General features: G+C 42.4%; 1 protein-coding gene across 1 annotated transcript in view; it reads right to left on the bottom strand.

The window, feature by feature from the left end:
* Window positions 1-6,992: 6,992 nt before the first annotated feature.
* Window positions 6,993-16,637, bottom strand: part of LOC111140943 (chromosome unknown C5orf42 homolog) — a 135,293-nt gene continuing 125,648 nt past the window's right edge. The window contains exons 47-52 of the mRNA XM_022493213.1: window positions 14,360-14,418; window positions 13,734-13,901; window positions 12,867-12,979; window positions 10,830-10,919; window positions 7,885-8,060; window positions 6,993-7,421 (exon numbers count right to left, since the gene is read on the bottom strand). Coding sequence (XP_022348921.1) covers window positions 7,254-7,421; window positions 7,885-8,060; window positions 10,830-10,919; window positions 12,867-12,979; window positions 13,734-13,901; window positions 14,360-14,418 — 774 coding nt within the window. The 3' untranslated portion in view covers window positions 6,993-7,253. The remainder of the gene's footprint in view (window positions 7,422-7,884; window positions 8,061-10,829; window positions 10,920-12,866; window positions 12,980-13,733; window positions 13,902-14,359; window positions 14,419-16,637) is intronic.

The following is a 16,637-nucleotide window of genomic DNA, read 5'->3' as shown; positions in this document are numbered from 1 at the left end:
GCCTTTTATACAAAGTAATCCCAAGATATAAATTTTACAAAGAGGCAAGCTTTTAATGCAATAATACAGTTTCTATTATTTACTGGTTTGATTTTTCTAATTAAATTTAAATAATCCCTTGTTCATAAAGGCAATCACTTTGAATTCTTTTAGCTCTTTCTTTGCATAGTTATATTTCTAAAGAATGTACTATTACAATTTATTAATTCTGGGCTATGTATTATCTTATGACCTATTAACTTTTTTATGAAAGATGAGGACTTAGTTCTTATGCTCTTCCCCTCTCCTCCCAATATGGATATCACTATATTTAATCAGAGTTTATGCAATAGAAAACTATGTAAATATTGTTCAGTCAGAGCGAGCATTTAGTGTACTAGACGAATGTTTCCTTTCTTGTATACTCAGTTCCCTTCAGTGAAATTGCTTTGCTTTTCACTCACAGAAGTTCCACGCAGTAATCTGTAATTCTTTGTATGCTCTGTTGTATCATTCATTTGTGTCTCCTCCCCACTCTGCCTCCCACTCCCCAGCCTTGTTCCTCCATCAAGAAAGTCCTTCCTCTAGCTATCCTGACATTTTGCATCAGTATGGACCGATTTTCCAGGACTACGGCAAAGTTATTGTACCAGACTCTTCCTACCCCTGTTTTGGTTGAATTCAGAACCTGTGTCTGGAATCCATGCCTTCTTCCTTTTTGCCTAAAAATGTTCCGTTTGCTTGAGCATAGCCTGCCATAGATCCCTAAAAGTGGACACAATGGGACAAACTTGCTGAGTCATTAGGTGTCTGAAAATGTCTTTGTTCTCACCTTGTAATTGATTGATAGCTGGGTCTAGAATTCTGAATTGAAAATTTTCCCTTTGAAAATCTTTTCATCATCATCTAGCCTGTGCTGTTGCCATTAAGATGGCTGATACCATACTATTGTTCCTTTGTATACAACTTGTGTTGTCCCTCTCTAGAGGCTTTAAGGATATTTTATGTATTTCCCATATTTTGAAATTTCACTATGCTGTCCCTTAATGGATCTCTTTAAAATTCATTTTGCAGGGTATATACAGACTTTTGATCTTTTAATCTGTGTCCTTAGCTATGGTGAATTTTTCTAATTTCTTTCTCTTTAAGTTTTCTTTTTTTCTTTTCTTTTTTTTTTTTCAAGCAGGCTGGATGTCCAGCGTGGGGCTTGAACCTAAGACCCTGAGATCAAGAAATCAAGAATCACATGCTCTACCCACCGGGCCAGCCAGGTGCCCCTCCCAGCCCTTTAGTTTCTTTTGTCTCTCTGTAGTTTCTGTTAGTCAGGTAATCTTCCTGGACTGATTTTCTCAGTTGTTGTTGATGTTAAGATTTTATTTTATTTATTTATTTATTTAAGCCCAAGAGCAGGGGGAGGGGCAGAGGGAGAGAGAAAATCTCAGATTCCTTACAGAGCCCGATGCAGGGCTCCATCTGGCACCCTGAGATCATGACCCAAGCAGACATGGAGAGTTGGCTGCCGTGCCACTCAGGCGCACTTCTCAGTTGTTTTTTGCCCGCCTGTGGGTGGGGCGAGAGGTGTCTCTGGGCTCCGTCTTTGAGAGTTTTTCAGCTTTAACTCCTCCATTACGTTTTTATTTCAGCCGTATTTTAAATTTCAGTTTCTTCTTGTTCTCTGATTGTTCCTCTTATACAGTTAACTTATTCTTACTTTATGGATGCAATATCTCCTTATATCTGTCAGATTAAAAAGTAGATTTCTCACTTGGCATTTGGAGGCCTTGAGCTCAAGTCAGAGCTAAGGCATCATATGTTCAGATTTAAGGAGGCTGATAAATCACTTTCCTCACTTCTTCAAATTCTGATTAGAATTATAAACTGGACTCTGAAAGATGGAGGTAAAATTAACAGCTTTCTTGTCAGTAGAGCCGGAGTAGAGAACGTACCGTAGCCTGGACCCGCAGCCACAGCGGGCTTGCCGCCATGCACCCCAAATCTAGACCTTGAGGTCCATCTGTCGTGTGGGATTTTACAAGGTAAATACTTAATCTGCTCAGCCTACTGAAGGAGACATTGCTGTCCATCACTCAAAAGCACTAAGAACAGGGACAGAGAGAATGAAGTCACAAACACACCTGCTTGGGTTTTATTTTGTTTTGTTTTAGTAATCTCTACACCCAACAGGGTCTCAGACTCATGGCCCCAAGATCGATAGTCTCATGCTCTTCTGACTGAGAGGCAGCCAGGTGCCCCACAGATACACTCTGTTTGTTTTTAAAGATTTATTTGTCAGAGAGAGAAACAGCAAGAGCAGGAACACAAGTAGGGGGAGTAGAAGAGGGAATGCAGGCTTCCCATTGGGCAGGGAGCCTGATGCAAGGCTTGATCCCAGGACCTTGGGATCATGACCTGAGCTGAAGGTAGAGGCTTAACCCACTGAGCCACCCAGGTGCCGCTCGTTGTTGGGTTTTTTTTTTTTTTAAGCTTTTTTTTTTTCTTTTTTAAGAATTTATTTGAGAGAGTCCAAGTTGGGGGGAAGCAGAGGGAGAAGAAGGCTTCCCAGTGAGCAAGGAGCCTCTTGTGGGACTCGATCTCAGGACTCTGGGATTGTGACCTGAGCTGAAGGCAGATGCTTAATGGCTGATCCACCCAGGAGTCCCAAGGTTTTATTTTTTTAAGTAATCTCTACATCCAATGTGGGACTTAAACTGAGAACTCCAAGGATCACAAGTCACACGCTCCACTGACTAAGCAAGCCAGGTGGCCCTTCACTTGGTTTTTAACTCCTAGACTGCACTCATTTTAAACATGGGAATTGATGTTAACTCTTGACATTCACCAATCAGAAATAAAAATATTAACAGAAACAACCTCACAGAAATGTAAGAATAGAATTTCCTCTCTCATGGAGTTTCCCAACTTGTTTTAAAGAAAGATTTCTTTGAAGGGTGCCTAGCTGACTCGTCTGTAGAACCCCACATTGGGTGTAGAGATTACATTAAAATAAATAAGCCACATCTATTTCCTACATAATCCGTTCTATTATTTTGCCCACTTAACTTGTATTCTCCCTGTCATGATGAAGTCTTTCTCTATGTGTCTGGTGATACCTAAGTGTCCATTCAGGTTTTAGAGCAAAGTACTAAAAAGTTTATTGTGGGGCACCTGGGTGGCTCAGTGGGTTAAAGCCTCTGCCTTCGGCTCAGGTCATGGTCTCCGGGTCCTGGGATCGAGCCCCACATTGGGCTCTCTGCTCGGCGGGGAGCCTGCTTCCCCCTTTCTCTCTGCCTGCCTCTCTGCCTACTTGTGATCTCTCCCTTTCTCTGTCAAATAAAATCTTTAAAAAAAAAAAGTTTATTGAAGTTCTGAGTGTATAGGTAGATTTCATCTGCTGAAACTTTTTTTCTAAAAGGCCAGAAAGTATTTTAGTGTTTGAAAAATCATATAGTCTGTGTAGCAACTATTCAGTTCTGCCATCGACACAGTGCAGGTTGTGTTTCAGTAAAACTATTTCAAGGCACCTGGGTGGTTCAGTTGGTTAAGCACCAGAACCAAATTCAGCTCAGGTCTTGATCTCAGGGTCGCAAGTTCAAGCCCCGCATTGGGATCTGCTCTGAGCATGGCGCCTGCTTACAAAACAAACACCTTTACTTCCAGAAGCAGAGAGTAGGTCAGATTTGCTGACCTCTGCTCTACGGTAATCAGTTAGAAAGCTGGACTCCTGCCTGGGATCATTATTTTTTAAACCCTATAGAGAAATTTTCCCTCCAGCTAGGCAACTTCTGTCACAGATCTTGGCCCCCATCCCACACATATAGGAAAAGTCTAGGCCATCCATTCCCAACTTATAAACCAACTTTAGCTAATAAGGACTTTTTCCTCTCACTTATTCCCCAGACTCAGTGTTTGTATGAAAACTAAAGCATTAGTTTCCACCAGGGTGTCCTTACTGGCAAAGGGCCATAGTCCAGATGCTGAACACAAATGGTCAAGGTGTACGCAATGCTTAAAGGAAAGTGGAGTTCTAGAGGGCTACCCAGTGTCACTTCTGAGCAATTATCAAGTACATTTTCCTTTTTCTTGTATTTCCTCAGCAAGATTCAAGGTTTGATTTCTTAGAGGAAAGCTAAGCAGGACACAAAGCATGTACCTAATAATTATTTGAATTGTTGACAGATGGAAAATTGTGTAAGTAACAATGGCTTGTCATTAGTCCAACCACTTATCGATTATGGACTCTGGCTGGAAACAGTGGGTGGAGAAGTGAGAAAGCACGGAAGTCTGAAGTCAGTGTTTATTTTTTTTAAAGATTTTTATTTGAGAGAGACAGAGCCTAAGACAAATGCTTAACTGACTGAGCCACCCAGGGGCCCCAAGTCAATGTTTTAAATCTAGATCCACGTATATAGCTTCTTGGCAGAAACTTTGAGTTTCCTTTGCTGGTGGATTCCAAGCTCAGCCAGAACACTTTGGTTTATGATACATCATGCTAAATGCTGTATTATCTTTTTAATAAAAATGTAAGCAAAGATTCAGTTTTGAGAAATTGGGGAACACTTTTAATAACTAGAGGCATTTCCCAAGCATGCTGTTTAAAACCTATAGGTGGAAACTGCTTCTCTTTAGTCCATGCATGAAGGAGCTAAAATGCTCATTTGGATGAGTCTTCCGTGTTCAGATACACTAAGCAAAATCATCATATTGCAATTTAAAAAATTTTTTTCTTAAGGTTTATTTATTTATTTGACAGACAAGAGATCACAAGCAGGCAGAGAGGCAGAGAGAGAGGAGGAAGCAGGCTCCCCGCTGAGCAAGGAGCCCAATGTGGGGCTCCATCCCAGGACGCTGGGATCATGACCTGAGCCAAAGGCAGAGGCTTTAACCCACCGAGCCACCCAGGCGCCCCATCATATTGCAATTTTTTTGAAGACTGAAGACGTTCTCAGTCTACAGGTTGAGACTACCTAGGATTATCTGTCCTCTGCTGACAGTCTCCGCCCTTGTTCCTTCCTCATTTTCAGGTTTACTATATGGATGTTCCCCAGAAGACTTCCACTTCCACCTGCGACAGAGGACCCGCTACCGACTCGCCTGCCTGGCTCAACCATAAAGCTGGCAGGTGTTGGACAATGTGCAGCACAAAAGTCTCCTGGAGAGAAGGGCGACTCATGAGTAAGTCGTCTTGTGAATGCCTCGGTGCCTGCTTGAGGACAGTATTCCAGTGACCGCAACATAATGAGCCAGAGTCCAGGCGCGCCACGTGGTCCGACTCAGCTGCAGAGGCAGAGCTCAGGGCCGTCAGTAGCAGGAATCTGCAGGGCGGGGCCACAGGGGGAAGGACGCTGCACGGAGGACCCCCAGAAGCCTGTGGACCCGGACAGGGTTGAGCTGCTCGTATTAGTACGCGTGTACCTGAGGCAGACCCGAGAGCACTGACCACAAGGTCGAGAGCCAACAGACCTACCAGAGGTGGAGCCTGGCTGGGGGGTGAGGCCAGCCCAGCCAGAGTGGAGAGACCTTGCTGGTACCTCAGTAAGACTCCAGGCATCCAATCGAGACACCAGAAAGGCCCATCTTAGAAGAAAAGATCTTACCCTAGAATAAGGGCTAAGAAAAACACCCTTCCAGTGAGGGTAAAACCTATAGTCCGTCAACGAAACCTGAGAGAATTGCCAGAAGATCTGTACTATAAGAAATGCTAATGAACTTGAGGCTGGAGGGAACTACTAGATAGAAATTTGGATCTACAGGAAGAAATGAAAAAGTACTGGAAATGATAATTGCCTTAAAAGGCAACTGAATGTTTACATCAGAATAGGAGCAGGTAAAAGGGATTATACTACTGTAAACCGCGTTATTTCTGAAGTGGTGTGAAATGTCCAGTTGGTAAGTTAAGGGTTCACACCGTTAGCCCTAAAGCATCAGTTCTCAAACTCTTTATACTCATAAAAACTATTTAGGGTCCTAAAGAGCTTTGTTTATGTTGGTATATCTGTGAATATTTATCATGCTAGTAATTAAAACCGAGGAAAGTGTTTAAATATTTTTAATTACAGTGACCCATTCAATGTTTATTTTTTAGGGAGAGAGAGAACGCACATGCGTACACACACACACACGCGTGTGCAGAGGGCAGAGGGAGAACCTTAAGCAGACTCCATGCCCAGCATGGAGCCCAACATGGGGCTGGATCTCACGATCCTGAGATCATGACCTGAGTCAAAATCAAGAGTTAGACACTTAACCAACTGAGCCACTCGGGCACCTCCCATTCAATGTTTATAACACATATTTACAAAGGTAACTATTTTCCAAAACAAAACTTAGTGGGAAGAGTAGCACTGTTTTATAGTTTTACAAGTCTCCTGAATGTCTGGCTTTAATGGAAGATGGCAGAATTCTCATACGTGCTTCTGTGCACGGCCTGCAGGATGTTATTGTGGCTGAAGGACATAAAAACATCTGGGCCCACACAGGTCTGTAGCTGGAAAAGGAGGCACATTGAACTGCTTTTTCAGACAATAGTCTTTGATATTATGCCAAAAATTGACAAATGAATGAAGGTTTTTAGTTTCTCCTCATTAAAATTATCTCCAACATTATGACATTATTTGGGGGCAACACCAGAAACTACCCAGGTCTCCACACCATGGTCTTTACAAAGTTCACATGAGCCTTCTGGAGTCAGGAGTCCTATTTGCCACGCAAAGCATTCCTCCCTGGTTCTTTCCCAAGGCTTTGCAGGCTGGAGGGCACAGGACAGGTGGAAGGTGGTTGGTTTCTTTTCACTCCAGGACCAGGCCTGCCCAGCTGAATTTTAGGCCGTGTTCTGAAACGGAGTTTGTTATTGAGTCTCGGGGTGAGATTGTGACTTTCTTATTCCCCTCAATTATCCATATAAGTTTGTTTCTCAAAACTCAGGAGATAGTAAAGAAGAAGACAAAAGAGATTTTTTTATTGAAAGTAACTTAAATATTATGTAAACTTGAAAGTTACTTTTCATTTTTTCATCATTTAAAAAAATGGTGTCTAAGGATAGGTCAAATGCAAAAGCATGCAACAGATCTATAGTTAAACAACCCTTTACCCATGAAGGCGAAATTATTGAGAAGCGTTTATTTTCCCTCTTGCCATGGCTAATCTGGGTAATGATATGGTTGCTGGTGGTGTGTACACATGGCTCCCTTCACTGCTTCTCTCTTTCAAACACACAAATCTTTCAGAACGACTACCACTGAGGTGCCGGGCTTTGCTTGGCAACAGATACTCAGGTCTTACAGGTCCCAGGCCCGGTGGACAGACAGGCTCTTGTCCTCCACACCGGCCACCATGTCTTCAATGGCCTTCCAGTCAAGCTTGCTGAGGATGCTGCCGGTGCTCTCAGACACGCTGTCCATGCCGTGGGAAGGAGGCTCTCGCTCTTCCTCAACGGCTGACAAGTCCTATCAAATTAAGAAAGGCAGTAAGTTGTGATCTGAGCCTGAGAAAAACAATAAATGGAACATGAACTAAGCTTTCCAAAGTTTCTAGGGCTGCTCATCCCCCAACTGGTGAAGCAAACTAGGGCGGTGGTTGCCCAGCACATCTGGAGTGACCATGGGCTGAACATCATCTGACACAACTAGATGCTGGCACCAGGTCTGAAGAATGGACACGATGGATTTTTATACTTGTAGTACAATTATCTGTTCTTACTTTTTTTGTTATTCTTTAGTTGAAAGGAAAATACAAATTCAAGGAAAATTCTGAAAGACAAATGCTAGAATACTAAGCCAAAAGTGTAGATGCTTTGAAAGACTGCTTCAGTCTTGCAGGAGCTCCACACCCCACAGAGAACAATAAGCAACAACAACAACGGGAGAACACGGAAATCACAGGCAGACGGAGATGGGGAACAGCGCTTACCTGTAGAAGGGAACCGTGACTCTCCTGAAGAATTGCACGGATGTGTGAAGGTACCACCCAAGGACTCACCATGGTCTCCTCCCTCTCGTACTCTACACACACCTGCTTTGACTGAGGTGAAAGCTCGGCAGTGATGTGATTTTTCGTACACTGCACACGACATGGAGCACCGGAACCTTTCATGGGAAAAGGACAAAGCTAGTGGGACTGATTCACTTATAAATTGGCTTGTTTATTCTGACTTTTATTATCAAATCCAAGGCAGTCATGTTTTATCTAATATTTAAAGTTTTTTTGTGACTTATTTTTAAGAAATCTCTGCACTTGGGGCACCTGGGTGGCTCAGTGGGTTGAAGTCTCTGCTTTCGGCTCAGGTCATGATCCCAGGGTCCTGGGTTCGAGCCTCGTGTCGGGCTCTCTGCTCAGCGGAGAGCCTGCTTCCCCTCCTCTCTCTCTGCCTGCCTCTCTGCCTACTTGTGATCTCTGTCAAATAAATAAATAAAATCTTAAAAAAAAAAAAAAGAAATCTCTGCACTCAACACAGGGCTTCCACTCACAGCCCGGGATCGGGAGCTGCCCCCTCCACCAGCTGAGCCAGCCGCGCGCCCCTTCCCTGACAACTGAATTCTGGCCATCTCGTCATTTTAAAAATAACAGGAACCTCTAGGACAAGAGAGTCCTAGAGAGAACAAGTCTAGAAGTAACCTCTAGGAGAGGAGAGGCCGCAGATATAATGGAACCGTGGAGAAGTTCCAACTGCGAAGTTGTGTGAACAAACACTGCGGCGAAAAAGAAAACAGTAAAACAGAACTTGAGACTGAAGGCTGATAAGAGAGAGAACACCAAGTGGTTAAGAAGCATGATAACCACGAGGCAGGTAGTCTCTCCGAAGGAGACGGCAACACACGGAGGTGGCGCTGGGACGCCCGCTCCAAGTGTTCAGGCTGTGAGAGATCAGCAAAGGCTGTGACCGCCAAGCGATCCCACCCTCACAGCAGCCACAGCTCATGCGCTAACTAGACTTCAATACTCATCAGATGGACTTAATTATTGCTATCAAGAAGAATGACAAAATCATCACCAAAATTAAGAAATTAAGGTTAATGGTCCTGGACTTTAGGATAAACCTTTACCTGCGGGGAATCTACACACCTTGAGAAGCCGCCACTGGCTTTTTCTCACCTTGCTTTCTGCAGGGATGACTTTGTAATCTCCTTCGCTTCAGATCAGAGTGCATTTCTCTAGCATTTGCTCGGGATAGCCAATCTTAAAGTAAAATATGAAAACAATGCTGTGAAACTGAGCACGTGCGAAGCTTTTCAAGTGTGGGTGTTCGTGCCCCAGTGTGGACAGCGGACGCGTTCTAAGGTAAAAGGTCAGTGATACATCGGAAAGAAACCCCACCATGGAAACTAGGCTGGCAAGTGCACGGGCTTCCCTCCCAAGAAGCACTCTCTCTGACGGACGGTGACCACCACCCCCCAGTTTCTTTATGAAACCTACTGCCAAACATCTATGGGGTCCAGCCTGAGGAATCTGAAACTGAACAGAAAAACAGAATCCATTCCCTGTACCACCTCCAGAAGAAAACCCTGTCCCTCCGCTTGCCGGTCTTGGGCCATACTCTAGACACACAGCCAAGCTAGAAACTTGGGAGTCCTACCAAGTTCATCCTGTCACAGGCAGGACTACCCCTGGACAATGAAAGAAATACTTCTGTTTGCTTTTTTAAGGGCAAAGCCTCATGCTAGATCATAATTCACTTCACAAAACCCTGCAGTTCTGGAGCTTCCATAAATATAATATCAGTGTACCTATAACTTCAGCTATTTCTAGGGGCCACATTGCATTTTGGGGTTTTTATCTGTTAAACTAACATTGCCAGGTATTTTTTGAGAAAAGAATAAGATAGCTTTGGAGTACTCTCACCTAAAAATTTTACAGAAGATTAAAATGAGAGACTTTGAAATAAAAACAAAAGTCTGGGGTTATACAATTAATGGCACAGGAAATGATGCTTCTAGCACTCAAACTGATTCTAGTAATTACAGCCTGGTTTTAAGGGATTCAGTGGGGAAAACTATGGAAAAAGAACCAAAGAGGATTCCTAGGACATAGAGCCATCAAAGTAACACAAACATGACAGGGTAAAGAGCAGACATGGCTGAAGACAGAGGCAGTGAACTGGAAGGTGGCGGCACAGAAGAGAGGCCTAAAGGCAGGAATAGACTCATTCATGTTTCTCATCATTTTTATACTAAGTGTAATCAGTGTTTGCATTATTGTCTCTACCACATGTAGTCATTTCTGTGAATCAGGATAATGCCAGAGAGCTCACTCAGTTACTGTGAGGACTAAGCGCGATCACTCACAGGCCGTGTGAGTACAGAGCCCGGCATCAGGCATCACTTCCCTGAGCTCCCTGGCTTCAGCAGGAAAATGGGGCCGTGACGGGGAGCTCCCAGGAGAATACCGTGAACACACTTTGTAAATGATGAAGAGTTACAAGGGGCGAGGGCTGCGCCGGGGCTAGATCTTAATTCTTAGGCACTAAGATCATGGCCATTTCCCTCTCCAGGTGATCAGAGCACAGCTCATTCAGAGTCCCCAAACTTACCATGGCTCTGTGACAACAGCCGCCCCTCGAGTACTTGTTTTTATGTTCAGTACTCTGCTAAGCCCATAATACGGGCTCTCACTCTAACAATCAGGATTTTGCAGGCGAGAAAGTTGAAGCTTACACAAATGCGTTAGGAATGTGCCCAAAGCTAAAGAATAAGTGGTGACCTAGGATTCCAGAGAGAGCGAACGCCGCAGCCATTCCCAAGCCACCGTGCCACACTGCCGCACCCGCAGTCTGAAACCTGCATTTGAAATTTCTGAGACTGCCTGACAACTTTTAAAAAATTTAAGTTGAAGAACTTTATTCTTTACTTATCCCTTACCTTTTTGGAAGGTAACTGGAGATGCCACAGCCTTCCTTACTGCCACTTTGCCTCTGCCACCTCTGCTCTGTATGGTATAAGTAGCAGTTCCTAGAAAAACAGACAAACTCCTTTAACCTATGAGATGGGGAAAGGAGGCTAAGAAGGCAGGAGGAGGGGCTGCCTTGAAGGCCGGGGACAAGCTCCAGACAGATCTGTGTGGGATGGGGGTCCCCACGTGCAGGAGCACCTTTTCGAGGACAGTCCCCCACGAGTAGGGGAGCTGACCAAAGGAGGGCCAAGGCCTTAGCCCAGGCAAGTGCAACATCATCATACAGGCCTGACTCTGGACAGACCCAAGCCAAAGACACATTTCCACAGAATCCAAGACTTCTCCATCTGATATTGAGAAACCATAGATTGAAGTTTAAAATCTTTGCCAATTTTTGGCATTTCTTTTATTTAACTTTGGCAAATGTATCAGGTATAAAATAAAACTTAAAAAAAAACATGGTTACTACTTTGAAATTTTAGTTTAAAAAGAGCACTCTTATTATGTTAATTAAGAGCAGGAGTTAAACTATGAAGTTTTATTAGGAGGACTGGAATTCATAGAAACTTCAATTTTCTAAATTGAGGCAGCATAATGAAGCGTAGTTTCTAAGTGTGTAGGCTCTAGACCCAGACCGGGTTTAAATCCCTAGCTATCTGATCTAAGGGACTTATTTCAACTTTCTCTGCCTGGGTTTTCTCACCTGTAAAATGGGACTATAACAGTACGTGTCTCACAGGGTTGTAATTAAAGAGCTTAAATAGAACCTGGCACATTAGTTTATTATACAGCTAAAAGCTGTATGCATTTATACTACATATTAACCATGATTATATATTTCTTAAGATTTTCTTTATTTTTGGTGGGAGAGAGTACGAGCTGGGGGAGGAGCAGAGAGAAAGAGAGAACCCCAAGCAGACTCTGCTGAGTGCAGAGCCTGATGAGAGGCTCAATCAATCTCATGATCCTGAGAATTATGACCTGAGCTGAAAATTAAAAAAGCCAGACAAGTGGGGCACCTGGGTGGCTCAGCTGGGTTAAATGTCTGCCTTTGGCTCAGGTCATAATCCCAGAGTTCTGGGATCGAGCCCCGCATCGGGCTCCCTGCTCCATGGGGAGTCTGCTTCTCCCTCCCACTCTCTGTGCTCCCTCTCTAATAAATAAATAAAATATTAAAAAAAAAAAAAGAGCCATACACTCAACTGACTGAGCCATCCAGGTGCCCCTATGATTATACATTTTTAATGTGTAATCATTTCACAAAATAAGTATGTTTTACTCTGGTAATCAAAACCCAAATATGGCAAAATTAACTAAAGGAAGGCTAGCGATAAATAACAGATGTTATATCTTCAAATGTGCAAAAGGATGTTCAAAGGTAAAAATATGATATTTCTTTTTTTTTTTTTACGATTTTATTTATTTATTTGACAGACAGAGATCACAAGTAGGCAGAGATGCAGGCAGAGAGAGATGGGGGGGAAGCAGGCTCCCCACTGAGCAGAGAGCCTGATGCGGGGTTCGATCCCAGGACCCTGGGATCATGACCTGAGCTGAAGGCAGAGGCTTTAACCCACTGAGCCACCCAGGCGCCCCAAACATGATATTTCAATATAAGCCTCTTACTATTCCTCTTCTGTGACATCCTGGTATCTATCTAGTCCATCTGATGTCTCTAAGAACTTGACTTGTAAAATGCCTACCTTTTCAGCCAGACACACAAAAAGAAACATATTCCCAAATAAGTCTTCTCTAAATATTGACTGTTCAAACTCTATTATAAAAAGGCCATTTGTTTAAGAAGATTTCTGGGGTCTTCCTATTTCAAAGCGGCAGAACAAACAAATCCCAGCACAGGTGAGTCTTTACCAATCCTGCAACTGCATTCTGCTGACATGAGAACTGCTTTTCATGAAGATCTCATTTTATTAATGAAAACCAACTCTGGAGACAAGGAGGTCCAAATTATACAAAATTTAAAATTTAAAAAAAGCTTAAATTCTTACCACATGGCCAAGGAAGGCCTTGAGGTTTCCCCTTTCGGATATAACTTGGTCTGGATATATATCTGAATTTTCCAGGTTGATTTACTGGAATATTGTGACCACGTTGATTCTCTCTAAAGTAGAAATTATGTAATTATTATATATCCCTAGAATCTCAAACCAGTAATGAGCTTTATTTCAGAAGGCCCAAATTCTAACCCTGATTAACACATTCACTTGACATTGCTTACTCTGTACTTCAGCAGTTATGTTTCACGTTATAACAATTCTCAACAAATCATTTTTCGTTTAAACTTAAACTTTGTTTTTTTCAAGGAAACTGTTTTTGGTTATCTGCCCAATTCAAATTATCTATGTATTTGGCAGTTACTTATGTATTTAATACCCTGCTTTATTTCAGAAAAGATTCAAGGGAGTCTCTGGTATTTTGAGTAGACCCCAAATTATACACACACAGTGACCTGATCACATGTGGGTTTGTGCTGGGAAGAGACAGCGGAGAAGTGAGAAGCTGGTGAGGACTGTTTCTACAAGAGGGGAGCCAAGTGGAGAAAAGGGGAGAACAGTGAGTGAGGTGGCAGACTGCAGAAAAGGAGGAAACAGAATTGAACAGATAGCAAAATTGTGTTAGGTATGCCGAAGTGCTTTGCCATCTCTAAGAGATATAATGACATTGTTGTCGTTTTCCTTGGTGATTCTATAAACTTATAAAGACCTTGTAATCATAGGACCATGTTTTCCTTTACTTGATTTTCATATTTCTGAGCAACATAGATGCAAATACACTGAACTTGGGCGACAGAAGCACCACATTCTTCTTACCATGCCTGACATAATCTCGCCGAATGATATGTCAAACTGTCTCACCTTCTTGGCGAAAGAGAATGTTGCTCTTGGGAAACGGGAGCAGCTCTGGGTTTGTTAGGCAAGGCTTTCTGTGCAGCTGTTGGGAGCTGTACTGACTCAGATAACAGTTCATTCATCAGACTGTACGCTTGTGAGATCCGCCGACTATAGTGGTCAGAGAGTAGCAATCTTAAGACAAAGAATTAAACAACATTTAATGAAAGAGTCATTTTCAATTCATACCTCGAGAGGGAACGGAATGTTTGAAAGATCACCTAGCATTTTTTTCAATGCTTTTCAAATGCAAATTCATATTTCAGATTTCTGAAAAACATTAGGTGGAAATTAGTAAAGGTACCTGCAGTTATGGCCCTTTTAGGTATTTTCAAAATGTTCATACATATCTGGATTGGGAGAGGGAGGACAAGAGCGGAAGTAAAAGTCATGAAAATTCAACAGAATAAAAGATATTTGAAAGCAAATTCCTAAAAAGTCTAGTGGAGTCTATTTTCCTTGCAGTTATCTCCCATAATGTTCTGTTAATGGACAAAAAGGAGCTACTGTGAAGACTGGAGTTCCTCAGGCGTAGCTTGCACCTCAGGTGCGCAGACTGGAGAGGGCGCTAGGGGTACAGCTACCCAGCTCACCTGTCCTTTTCGTTCTTCATCTTCTGTCTCAGCCTGATTTCCCTTGAAGTCATGTAAAACTGCACGAGAAATACCCGGTTAGTTTGTTACTGTTCAGTTCAAATAATTAAGCCTTTTTGATGCACGAAAAACATGAAAATTCCACTAATCAATTTTAATGGGAGCTTAAAACGTGTTTTTGCTCTTCAGGAAACAGTGCAAAACACTCTCATATTTGACGAAGCTTCCTATCCCAAACACAAATCATGAAAATGTTAAAGCACCATGTGATTAAAATCTAATTCAGTAAGTGGAAAGCAAAATCTATTTTAGCAGCTAAATTCAGCATTTTATCAAAAGGAGAGAACCTTATCAGCTGCATTTCTTTTTCCTTTTTTTAAAATTTAAATTCAATTCACTAACATACTGTGTCAGCTGCATTTGAAATGGGAAACAACAACATTTTAAGGATGAAGACACACACTCTTCATACTCGGTCTTGTGATTAATAGTGTACTTGATCAAGCAGAAAGGAGTCAGACCTTGAAAACTATCATTTTGATGTTTTAAAATGTCTCCCAGCAACCTACTGTAGTATGTTCACTGTGACTTGTAAACTCTTCAGACTTATGCACCAGGAGGCAAACTAGCAAGTGTCTTATTCCAGAACCCTAAGAGTAACTATGGAGTTACTAATGAAGTCAAGTCCTTTTAGACACAATTGTGTATATAAAAATGCACATAGAAGTGCATTCACTCTCTACAGGCCCTACATGGAAGTCGTCAGTAACAAATTAAAGGTCTTATTAATTTCTGATCCAAATTCGAATGAAATTTTTAATTACATTAACCTCTCACTAATCCCAATACCTTCATCTGAATAGAAGATACAAATAAACAGGTGTTTGCACTTGTGGAGGAGAGGTCATGAAGTCGACGGACCAAGCAATGCCAGTGCCCTCAGAGTTAATTTGTTCCAAAATTGGACACCATCCTAACTATCTTGGGTATTTGCTTGGTTGACAGGGTGATACCAGAACCCACCCCCTGTGGGTAGAAGAACACACACATAAACACATGCACTTGAAGATTCTAGTCAGGTACCTCAGCAGCCTTGAAGGTCATTAACCAGGTCCTTAACACTATCCACAAAATGTTCTGTTAATTAACCTCGGGCCACCTGGGTGGCTCAGTTGGTTAAGTACCTGACTCTTGATTTTGGTTCAGGTCATGATCTTAGGGTCATGAGATCAAGCCCCATAGGGAGAGATCCTCTTTCTCTCCCTCTCCCTCTGCCCCTCCCTCCAGGTCATGTGCACATGACTACACTCTCTCTTAAAAGAAAAAAAAAATTGATATTAATATCTCCAGACACAGGGGCGCCTAGGTGGCTCAGTGGGTTAAAGCCTCTGCCTTCAGCTCAGGTCATGATCTCAGGGTCCTGGGATCAAGCCCCACATCGGGCTCTCTGCTCAGCGGGGAGCCTGCTTCCCCTGCTTCCCTTCTTCTCTCTCTGCCTGCCTCTCTGCCTACTTGTGATCTCTGCTTGTCAAATAAATAAAATCTTTAAAAAAAAAATATCTCCAGACACAAATAAAGTATGCAATTTACTTAACAGTTTACCTACTTTGCACCATTTGGTGCTTAAATGTGACACCCCTGTCTGGGAAATTCACTTTTATAGAACATGTTCCTCTAATGATGCTGAAAAAAATTAAGTACTATATATTTTATCTCAAATTACAAAGTAAAAGATAAACTGTAAGTATAATTCAAATGTAATTTTCATAGTAATGTGATTATCAAAGTAACAGGACCCTGAGATCATGACCTGAGCTGAAGGCAGAGGCTTAACCCACTGAGCTCCCCAGGCGCCCCCATATCTATTTTTTGTAGATAACTTATGGATACAAAATTGATTTTTTAAATGGCTTTGCTACACACACAGTTGTTCAACTGCCATTGACTCTCACTGAAAATTAAGGGAAAAGTTCCAATTGGTCACCAATCAGTTAACCTCTTCACTTAGTTAAAATTAGCAAGAGCCATAGTTAGCCAGGGGAAGAAAAAGTATTTAAGATAGTTCAACAGAGAGGCACCCAGGTGGCTCAGTTGTTAAGAGTCTGCCTTTGGCTCAGGTCATGATCCCAGGGTCTTGGGATCAAGCCCTGCCTGGGCAGCAAGGCTGCTTCTCCCTCTCCCACTCCCGCTACTTGGGTTCCCTGTTACTCTGCAAATACATAAATAAATAAATAAAAATCTTAAAAAAAAAAAAAAAGTTTAACAGAACATGGCTTAT

The sequence above is a fragment of the Enhydra lutris genome, unplaced genomic scaffold (assembly GCF_002288905.1).
Source record: "Enhydra lutris kenyoni isolate GAN:26980312 unplaced genomic scaffold, ASM228890v2 scaffoldscaffold5, whole genome shotgun sequence".
In the NCBI taxonomy this organism is placed as follows: Eukaryota; Metazoa; Chordata; class Mammalia; order Carnivora; family Mustelidae; genus Enhydra; species Enhydra lutris.
Note: the sequence above shows the minus strand (reverse complement) of the source record. Positions and strands in the feature narration are given on the sequence as shown.